Source organism: Engystomops pustulosus, chromosome 4, assembly GCF_040894005.1.
Source record: "Engystomops pustulosus chromosome 4, aEngPut4.maternal, whole genome shotgun sequence".
Classification (NCBI taxonomy): Eukaryota; Metazoa; Chordata; class Amphibia; order Anura; family Leptodactylidae; genus Engystomops; species Engystomops pustulosus.
Window position 1 is genome coordinate 9,283,313 of NC_092414.1, and position 10,097 is coordinate 9,293,409.

The following is a 10,097-nucleotide window of genomic DNA, read 5'->3' on the forward strand; positions in this document are numbered from 1 at the left end:
AGATAGATAGATAGATAGATAGATAGGAGATAGATAGATAGATATGAGATAGATAGATAGATAGATAGGAGATAGATAGGAGATAGATAGATAGGAGATAGATAGATAGGAGATAGATAGATAGGAGATAGATAGATAGATAGATAGATAGATATGAGATAGATAGATAGGAGATAGATAGATAGGAGATAGATATGAGATAGATAGATAGGAGATAGATAGATAGGAGATAGATAGATAGATAGATAGATAGATAGATATGAGATAGATAGATAGGAGATAGATATGAGATAGATAGATAGGAGATAGATAGATAGATAGATAGATAGATAGATAGGAGATAGATATGAGATAGATAGATAGATAGGAGATAGGAGATAGATGGATATATATGAGATAGATAGATAGATAGATAGATAGGAGATAGATATGAGATAGATATGAGATAGATAGATAGATATTTCCTATAGTGCCCGGTGAGGTGTATATGTGACATGTTGGTAGGTGTCTTGGGCTGTTTACACACACGTGTATCTGTCTCTTATCCGGCACTTATTATTAGATGTGAGAGTCATCTTTGTGTGGATGTTATATTTATCCGTGTGTAGGCGCCGGCGTGCGTCCAGCTCCGCGTTACCACACTCTTACGGATTTGTTATAAATAGACAGATGTACGGAGGATCTGCCAGCACGCATCTACACGTGCCCCCTGCCCTGATACACCGCTGCCTACACTCACCACTAGGGGAGCTCTGGAGGGCGCTGAAGTCCATGTACATTCAGTCTGCAGTCAGCTCCCTCTAGTGGCTGCAGGAGGATACTGGGATTATACCATGCAATTACAGGGAAACCATCAGCAGGTGTGACCACACAGGGTCCAGTGTAATGTATTGTCTCTGCAGAGATGTGTAATCAGACCTTTGTGTATGTTTCTTAGTAGCAGCAGGACTGTGATATATGGATATATATATTCCAGGATTGTACTGAGGATGTGTCTTCACACTGCTGTGCTCTGTGCTCTCTGCAGCCAGTTCAGGGTATTGTCCCTGGAGATGTGTAATCAGATCTTTGTGTAGATTGTAAGTAACAGCAGAACTGTGAAAAGTGAATTTAAACTGGGGGCCTGTCCTCACATTCCTGTTTTTTTGTTTGCTCTCTGCGTTGAGCCACTTAACAGCCTCTCCCCTCTCCGAGTTGAGGGAAGAGGCAGTGGAGCTGTTCTTTGCAAAGAACCTAGAGCACAGCAGTGTGAGGACACCCCCCCCCCCCCAGTACTTTCCTAGAATATAAATTTTTATTTCACAGTCCTGCTGCTACTAACAACACACATAAAGGACTAATTACACATCTCATCAGGTACAATACCTAACACTGGCTGCAGAGAGCACAGAGCACAGCAGTGTGAGGACACACCCCCAGTACAATCCTAGGATATAAATCCATATTTCACAGTCCTGCTGCTACTAACAACATACATAAAGGACTAATTACACATCTCATCAGGTACAATACCCAACACTGGCTGCACAGAGCACAGCAGTGTGAGGACACACAGTCCTGGAATATAAATCCATATATATCACAGTCCTGCTGCTACTTACACAATACACCAGGCTACGATCACACCTCCCTCCAGGGTCTGACAACCTACGTGATCCGCCATTCTACGCTCTTGTAATTTCGGGTGATATTTTTGATCCCTACAGATGGGGATGCGGATGGGAACGAGCGGGCGTGCGACACTCTGCTGATGTGCATCATCACAGTCCTCAACCAAGGACTGAGGAACGGCGGAGGAGTGGGAGACGTCCTGCGGAAGCCCTCCAAGGATGTAAGTGTCTCCAGAGAGGGAGGTCACACGTGTCACCGGGGGGTCACCAGGTCATGGACTGCGTTACAGGGCACCTGTCAGCAGCTGTGACCACACAGACTGACTGCTAATAGTCACGTGGTGTCCTCTGTCTCCCAGGAGCCCCTCTTTGCCGCTCGGGTGGTCTACGACCTTCTCTTCTACTTCATTGTCATCATCATCGTCCTCAATCTCATCTTTGGTGTCATCATTGACACCTTTGCCGATCTGAGGAGCGAGAAGCAGAAGAAGGAGGAGATCCTGAAGACCACGTGCTTCATCTGTGGTGAGTAGTGGCCCCTGTATCAGTGATGTGTGGGGCCCCGTGCTTCATCTGTGGTGAGTAGTGGCCCCTGTATCAGTGATGTGTGGGGCCCGGTGCTTCATCTGTGGGGAGTAGTGGCCCCTGTATCAGTGATGTGTGGGGCCCCGTGCTTCATCTGTGGTGAGTAGTGGCCCCTGTATCAGTGATGTGTGGGGCCCCGTGCTTCATCTGTGGTGAGTAGTGGCCCCTGTATCAGTGATGTGTGGGGCCCGGTGCTTCATCTGTGGTGAGTAGTGGCCCCTGTATCAGTGATGTGTGGGGCCCGGTGCTTCATCTGTGGGGAGTAGTGGCCCCTGTATCAGTGATGTGTGGGGCCCCGTGCTTCATCTGTGGTGAGTAGTGGCCCCTGTATCAGTGATGTGTGGGGCCCCGTGCTTCATCTGTGGTGAGTAGTGGCCCCTGTATCAGTGATGTGTGGGGCCCGGTGCTTCATCTGTGGTGAGTAGTGGCCCCTGTATCAGTGATGTGTGGGGCCCCGTGCTTCATCTGTGGTGAGTAGTGGCCCCTGTATCAGTGATGTGTGGGGCCCCGTGCTTCATCTGTGGTGAGTAGTGGCCCCTGTATCAGTGATGTGTGGGGCCCCGTGCTTCATCTGTGGTGAGTAGTGGCCCCTGTATCAGTGATGTGTGGGGCCCCGTGCTTCATCTGTGGTGAGTAGTGGCCCCTGTATCAGTGATGTGTGGGGCCCCGTGCTTCATCTGTGGTGAGTAGTGGCCCCTGTATTACCGCTGTGTGGGGCCCCTTGTCTCTTGGTTGCATCTTCCTCCTCTATTACTGTGAAGGTGAAGCTGGGAGCATGTAATCCCCTCCCCCTTGGCACATCCCTGAAATCCTAAGTGTCCTCACTATAGAATGTGATGTATCATGTGATGACTCCTGACTATTTATTCTCATTGTATTTCCTGCTCTTTTCTCTCTCCTTCCCTCTTTTGACTCTACATCCTCTTTCATCCCTGTCTTTTTATCTTTAACCCCTGAAATCCCCCCCACATCTTCATCTCCTCTTCTTCCTCCTGTTATTTTCCCCTCTCTTTTTCTTCCACTCTCCTTTCCCTCTTCTTCCCTTTTCCTTCCCCTTTTCTTGCTCTCTCCTTCCCCTATCCTTCCCCTCTCCTTCCTCTCTCCTTCCCCTCTTCTTCCCTTCTCCTACCCCTCTCCTTCCCTTCTCCTTCCCTTCTCCTTCCCTTCTCCTTCCCTTCTCCTTCCCCTCTCCTTCCCCTCTTCTTCCTCCTCTCTCCTCCCCCTCTCCTCCCCCTCTCCTTCCCCTCTCCTTCCCCTCTCCTTCCCCTCTCCTTCCCCTCTCCTTCCCCTCTCCTTCCCCTCTCCTTCCCCTCTCCTTCCCCTCTCCTTCCCCTCTTCTTCCCCTCTTCTTCCCCTCCCCTCCCCTCCCACTTTCCTTCCCCTCTTCTTCCCCTCTCCTCCCCCTGTCCTTCCCCTCTCCTTCCACTCTCCTTCCACTCTCCTCCCCCTCTCCTTCCACTCTCCTCCCCCTCTCCTTCCACTCTCCTTCCACTCTCCTCCCCCTCTCCTCCCCTCTCCTCCCACTCTTCCACTCTCCTCCCCCTCTCCTTCCACTCTCCTCTTCCTCTCCTTCCACTCTCCTCCCCCTCTCCTTCCACTCTCCTCCCCCTCTCCTCCCCTCTCCTTCCCCTCTCCTCCCCCTCTCCTACCACTCTCCTCCCCCTCTCCTTCCCCTCTCCTTCCCCTCTCCTTCCCCTCTCCTCCCCCTCTCCTTCCCCTCTCCTATCACTCTCCTCCCCCTCTCCTCCCCCTCTCCTTCCACTCTCCTCCCCCTCTCCTTCCACTCTCCTCCCCCTCTCCTTCCACTCTCCTCCCCCTCTCCTTCCACTCTCCTCCCCCTCTCCTTCCACTCTCCTCCCCCTCTCCTTCCACACTCCTACCACTCTCCTCCCCCTCTCCTTCCACTCTCCTCCCCCTCGCCTTCCACTCTCCTCCCCCTCTCCTTCCCCTCTCCTTCCCCTCTCCTTCCACTCTCCTCCCCCTCTCCTCCCCCTCTCCTTCCCCTCTCCTCCCCCTCTTCTTCCCCTCTCCTTCCCCTCTCCTCCCCCTCTCCTCCCCCTCTCCTCCCCCTCTTCTCCCCCTCTTCTTCCCCCTCTCCTTCCCCTCTTCTTTCCCCTCTCCTTCCCTTCTCCTTGCCCTCTCCTCCCCCTCTTCTTCCCCCTCTCCTCCCCCTCTTCTTCCCCTCTCCTTCCCCTCTCCTTCCCCTCTCCTCCCCCTCTTCTTCCCCCTCTCCTCCCCCTCTTCTTCCCCTCTTCTTCCCCTCTCCTTCCCCTCTTCTTCCCCCTCTCCTTCCCCTCTTCTTCCCCTCTCCTTCCCCTCTCCTCCCCCTCTTCTCCCCCTCTTCTTCCCCCTCTCCTTCCCCTCTTCTTTCCCCTCTCCTTCCCTTCTCCTTGCCCTCTCCTCCCCCTCTTCTTCCCCCTCTCCTCCCCCTCTTCTTCCCCTCTCCTTCCCCTCTCCTTCCCCTCTCCTCCCCCTCTTCTTCCCCCTCTCCTCCCCCTCTTCTTCCCCTCTTCTTCCCCTCTCCTTCCCCTCTTCTTCCCCCTCTCCTTCCCCTCTTCTTTCCCCTCTCCTTCCCCTCTCCTCCCCCTCTTCTTCCCCCTCTCCTCCCCCTCTTCTTCCCCTCTCCTTCCCCTCTCCTTCCCCTCTCCTCCCCCTCTCCTCCCCCCTCTCCTTTCACTCTCCTCCCCCTCTCCTTCCCTTCTTCTTCCTCCTCTCTCCTTCCCATCTTCTTCCCCTCTTCTTCCCCTCTCCTTCTACTCTCCTTCCCTTCTCCTTCTCCTTCCCCTCTCCTCCCCCTCTTCTTCCTCTTGCAGGTCTGGAGAGAGACAAGTTTGACAACAAGACGGTGTCCTTCGAGGAGCACATCATGTCTGAGCACTGCATGTGGCATTACCTGTACTTCATCGTCCTGGTGAAGGTGAAGGACCCCACCGAGTACACGGGGCCCGAGAGCTTTGTGGCCAAGATGATTGTGGTAATAACTTCATTTCTTCTGTCTGTCCTGTCCCCCCCCCCCCCCCCTGCAGCTCTTCCGGTTCTGATCCGACACCTGACCACAAGTTACACTTCACTCCCCAAACTTTGGAGTAAAATTGTTCGACTGACGACACGAAAAACTCCTAATTATGAAATTCCGACGGTGTAATTACACACACGGGGTTATTTTTAGGGAATGTACTGACCCAGTTTGAGGAGAATCGCGAACCCAGATTGAGGATCTCATAAGGCGCTAATGTATTTCTCTATAATTTGCGGCGTGTGGGAGGGAGACATATGAGACGCCAGATCTTCGCGGTTTAATTATCTTCCACGTTCCGACCTCCTCCTGGTATGATGAGTCATTACTTTCTGACGCGTCCCCCCAACCCCCCCTCCCCCCGGCCAAAAAGCCCCGTGCCCCCCCCCCCCCAAACCCGTTTCCCAGAAAATTAAAGCAGCCGGTAATTTCCCCTCCGTCGGCAATTACTACATTTCGCTTTTAATAACTTTTACTATTCGTTATAATGTGGCGCTAATTTACGACTTAATTGGCGTTTGGGTCGGACTCGACTTGTTTTTGGAGATGGTCCAAGGTTGGTAAACAGTAGGTGGCACCCGGCCCCTCCCCTGCTTATGGCTCCTAGATAAATCCATAGGATGTATATAACAATAGTGTATTAAAGTGGGACTCTGCTTAGGGAATTGCCTAAGTAACAATTCCCTAATATAATGTTATTACCAACGTCGCTCCTGGAAGCCATCATTGAGGTCCAAATATAGGATGTTAAAGTGACAATCTACTTTTTCTTTTTTTTTTTTTTTTTTGCAGAAAATGTGAGGAAGTTGCCTAAGTAACAATTCCCTAATATAATGTTATTACCAGAAATGCTTCTGGGAGCCGCCATAGTGGTCCAGATATATAGGAAGTATAGCATGAAGTTAAAGTGTGACTGCTTTTTTTTGGTTCTTTACAGAAAATGTTATGGTATTGCCTAAGTAACAATTCCCTAATATAATGTTATTACCAGAATCGCTCCTGGAAGCCAACATAGAGCTCCAAATATATAGGAAGTATATAAGGATGTTAAAGGATGTTAATCTACTTTTTCAGTTTTTTTGCTGAAAATGTGAGGAAGTTGCCTAAGTAGCAATTCCCTAATATAATGTTATTACCAGAAATGCTTCTGGGAGCCGCCATAGTGGTCCTGATATATAGGAAGTATACCATGAAGTTTAAGTGACACTCCACTTTCTTAGTTGAGGCGCCTTGTCCTGTGACGCAGGTTATAGGACGGGGGACGTGTTATATGATCCTCTCACGCACGTTTTGGAAATCCTCCGATCAGAGGTCACCGGGTAATGGCTCATAAAGAGGCGTCATCGCGGGGCACACGATCAGCGCACGTGCCGCACAGCCGAGACACCAGGTCACTTTATGGCGCTGCAAACTCACCTGACCCTGCAGCCGTCACTGATAAACCCCGACACACATTGTTATCTGCCCCCCCCCTGCCCCCCCTGCACGTGGCCGGAGGATCCACATCACCCAAACCTCCTCCTCATCTACTGACACACCCAACATCCCCGGGGCAAAGGCCGCAGGGTCACCCAGGTCATGTACAGCAGCAGCAGAATAGTGAGTGCAGCTCTGGAGTATGATACAGTATAATTCTTTGGTCTCATTCCTGTTGTCTCCAGATTCTGTTGCTTTGTGTAATGTATATATATATATATCTGTACACCCGCTGTAGGGCTCATGTACATTAGACTCTCTCGGTGCCGCGCACTGTCCTGAGGCTCGGGCATATAATGTCTTGTGCTGTAGGGCAGGGTAAAGGGCAGACTAGTCTGGTCGGTCAGTGCGGATACATAATACATAGAGGTCAGGGGTCACTGGGTCAGGTGGAGGCTGTCAGGTCGGTGCTGTCTGTGTAGAAGGATTTTGCGCGGTGTAATACTTCCCCCGTCCTGCGGAGGCGCTGCAGGGAGATTGCACACCTGTCACTTACCCTGGGCCTCTCTGGAGATCCTCTCTTGGAGGCGCCAGTGACGGACACGTCTGCGTTGGGAAATAATTTCCCTTTCTGCTCTTTCTCCAGGAGAAGAACCTGGACTGGTTCCCCCGGATGCGCGCCATGTCCCTCGTCAGCAGCGAGGGCGAAAACGAGCAGAACGAGATCCGGAATCTGCAGGAGAAGCTGGAGTCCACCATGGGCCTGGTGAAGCAGCTGTCTGGGCAACTGGCCGAACTGAAGGAGCAGGTGGGTGACAGAGGAGACTGGGGGGGGGCGTGTCCTCACACTGCTGTGCTCTGAGCTCTCTGCAGTGATCTGCTGTACAGGCCCCTCCCCCACTTCTCTATCTGTCAATGCTTTAGTATCCACTTGGAACACTCAGGGAAAGGACTGTGCAGGGAGCTCAGAGCACAGCAGGGTAAGTACACGCCCACTTGAAGAATCTAAAGGCTGCTTTGAGGGGCTGGGGATTGGTGAGACCCCCTCTAATCCCAATCAGGGGTCCGATGTCCCATGTGGAGGTCACAGGATGACTGGTGGGGGGTTGATATAACATCTGTGCACTACAGGGTTAAGGCAGAAGTCTCCGACTGTGCCCACCCACCCGCTGACCCCCGTGCAGAATCCTCCAATATCCGTCTCCTCTCCTTCGGCGGCCTGACCTTGTGTGGAGAGGAAGCTCTTGAGTTCTCCCGGCGCCCACACGGACACTCGAGAGCCTCTCGCTGCGCTCTCCGGAGGAATCCAATTACTTATATACTCACTGCCATCTGCCCAGTCACAAAAATAGGGGCCTAAAATACCCCGGGGGTGGCAACGGGGCAAGGCCAGGACCCCCATATTGAGATGAGAAGGGGGTCTGCTTTATAGCCCTAATGGGGTTTGTGAGGATAATTGCCTGTCATATGTTATTTCTCCTGCAGGGGGCGAACAAACCTTGATGATCACAAGTGATCGCCTCAGGATCCAGGATTCAGACCCGACTAGTTGATTACAGATTAAACAACAAAATTGAGTTAATTATTGTCATGACTTTACACCCCCCCCCCCCCCCTTGTGCATAGTGTTAGGGCCCCTAGTGGGCTTTGTGGGAAATACCCATCATGCCCTGGGACCAGGATGCAACAGCCGTTTCTAAACGTCCTACAGCAGGAGGCGCTACAGCACAATATATTGGCTTCCAGCCCCGGGAACATAACCTCCTGCCCTGGATGGTATACAATAATAATAGTACAATTACAATAAAATGTATAAAGCGTCGTGTGATAGCCCCTGCTTCACACAATCCGGCGCAATTGGAATTTTTTCTCTAGCCCTTACCAATCCCGAGCAATCAGAGCTGAGTTTTTTGCACACAACACGCTAAGTAGGTCAGGTGGGCGGGAGCAGAAAGCCTAGAACCTCCCACATGACAGTAGAGAGCATGCTGGGTGCACAAAATAGAATCCCGGATATCTCGGGAACGGTGGGGGCTAGAGGAAAAATTCTAACTGCATTGCGATCAGTGGAGATGGGTCTCTTAAAGGGATTTATATTAAAGGGATTTAGATTAAAGGGATTTTGATTTTTTTTTAACAAGTTTTTATTATTATTATTTTTTTTTTTTTCTCTCATCCAGATGACAGAACAAAGGAAAAACAAACAGCGATTGGGATTTCTGGGCTCCAACTCCAGTCACGTCAACCATCACCTGTCCCCGCATTGATTCTCCCGGGGGGGCGTGTCTACATTAACCCTTATGTTACCGCTTCCTCGGGGCGTCTATAAAGAGGAGGAAGGTGATTATAGAGCCGCGCAGGATTCTGCCGGACGCGGGCGGAGCTCCGATGGAGGCGGATGTACAAGGGATCGTTGCGTTTTACGTCCGCCCCGCGCGGAGCCTTTAAGGGAACGTATCCTATTTGCACTCAACGCAAGAACTGGATCTACTAAAGCTACGACTGCACAACCGAGAGCTGCGACTGCACAACGGCGCCTCCCGCTGACCGACAAGGGAACTTCCCGGTGCCTTATTGTAACATTTTATTTGCTTTTTAAAAATTTTTTATTGTCACTTCTTACAGTAGGCGGAGTCCTTTTAGTGCCGCCTTACATAATTTAGGCGGAAAAGTTTGACACTTTTTTGGAACTTTTTGTCATTTTTCAAAATTTCCTCTTGCTGTCAGTGAATGAAAACGCAGGGTTTTTACTTTCAACGACTGAAAACGACTGGAACATAATAAACCTTTTCTTACAGGTCGTTACAATGTATCAGTCCGGGCAATCTGAGGTCTATGAGGTCAACAGCTGCGATTCCTAGACTGATACATTGTAACGAAGCTTCAGTGCTAGATATTTAGCTGACTGAGGGTTTGTCTATACTGGATGCTACTGTGACAACCCCTCAGCTGTGAGAAGTTATAGGTCTATCCCTATATAGGTTTCCTATCCCTGGATGTAAATAAGATTGTTTGTTTTCATTCACTGACTGCAAGCAGAGCTCATCATGTGACATTTCTAGGACAAACCCTTTAATCTCCAGTCTTTTTTTACATGTTTTTTGACTTTTAGATAATTCTGTACAGAGAATGTTCTATGGGTCGGGGGACGACTGTAAAGACTAGTGCAATAAAGAGAATGTATTAGACCAGGGCTGTGATCTTTATGCTTTCAGGGGATTCAAGAAGTATGCTTGGGGGATGTCCTCACACTGCTGTGCTCTGTGCTCTCTGCAGCCAGTGTTATGTGTTGTCCCTGGAGAGATGGGTAATCAGACCTCACACTGCTGTGCTCTGTGCTCTCTGCAGCCAGTGTTATGTACTGTCCCTGGAGAGATGTGTAATCAGACCTCACACTGCTGTGCTCTGTGCTCTCTGCAGCCAGTGTTATGTATTGACCCAGGAGAGATGTGTAATCAGACCTCACACTG

The 10,097-nt window shown here is 50.6% G+C and overlaps 1 protein-coding gene across 1 annotated transcript in view; it reads left to right on the forward strand.

Moving 5' to 3' along the window:
• Nucleotides 1–9,813, forward strand: part of ITPR2 (inositol 1,4,5-trisphosphate receptor type 2) — a 207,989-nt gene extending 198,176 nt beyond the window's left edge. Inside the window, exons 53-57 of the mRNA XM_072145070.1 lie at nucleotides 1,707–1,831; nucleotides 1,970–2,135; nucleotides 5,009–5,169; nucleotides 7,274–7,435; nucleotides 8,808–9,813. Coding sequence (XP_072001171.1) covers nucleotides 1,707–1,831; nucleotides 1,970–2,135; nucleotides 5,009–5,169; nucleotides 7,274–7,435; nucleotides 8,808–8,894 — 701 coding nt within the window. The 3' untranslated portion in view covers nucleotides 8,895–9,813. The remainder of the gene's footprint in view (nucleotides 1–1,706; nucleotides 1,832–1,969; nucleotides 2,136–5,008; nucleotides 5,170–7,273; nucleotides 7,436–8,807) is intronic.
• The last annotated feature ends 284 nt before the right edge of the window (nucleotides 9,814–10,097 follow it).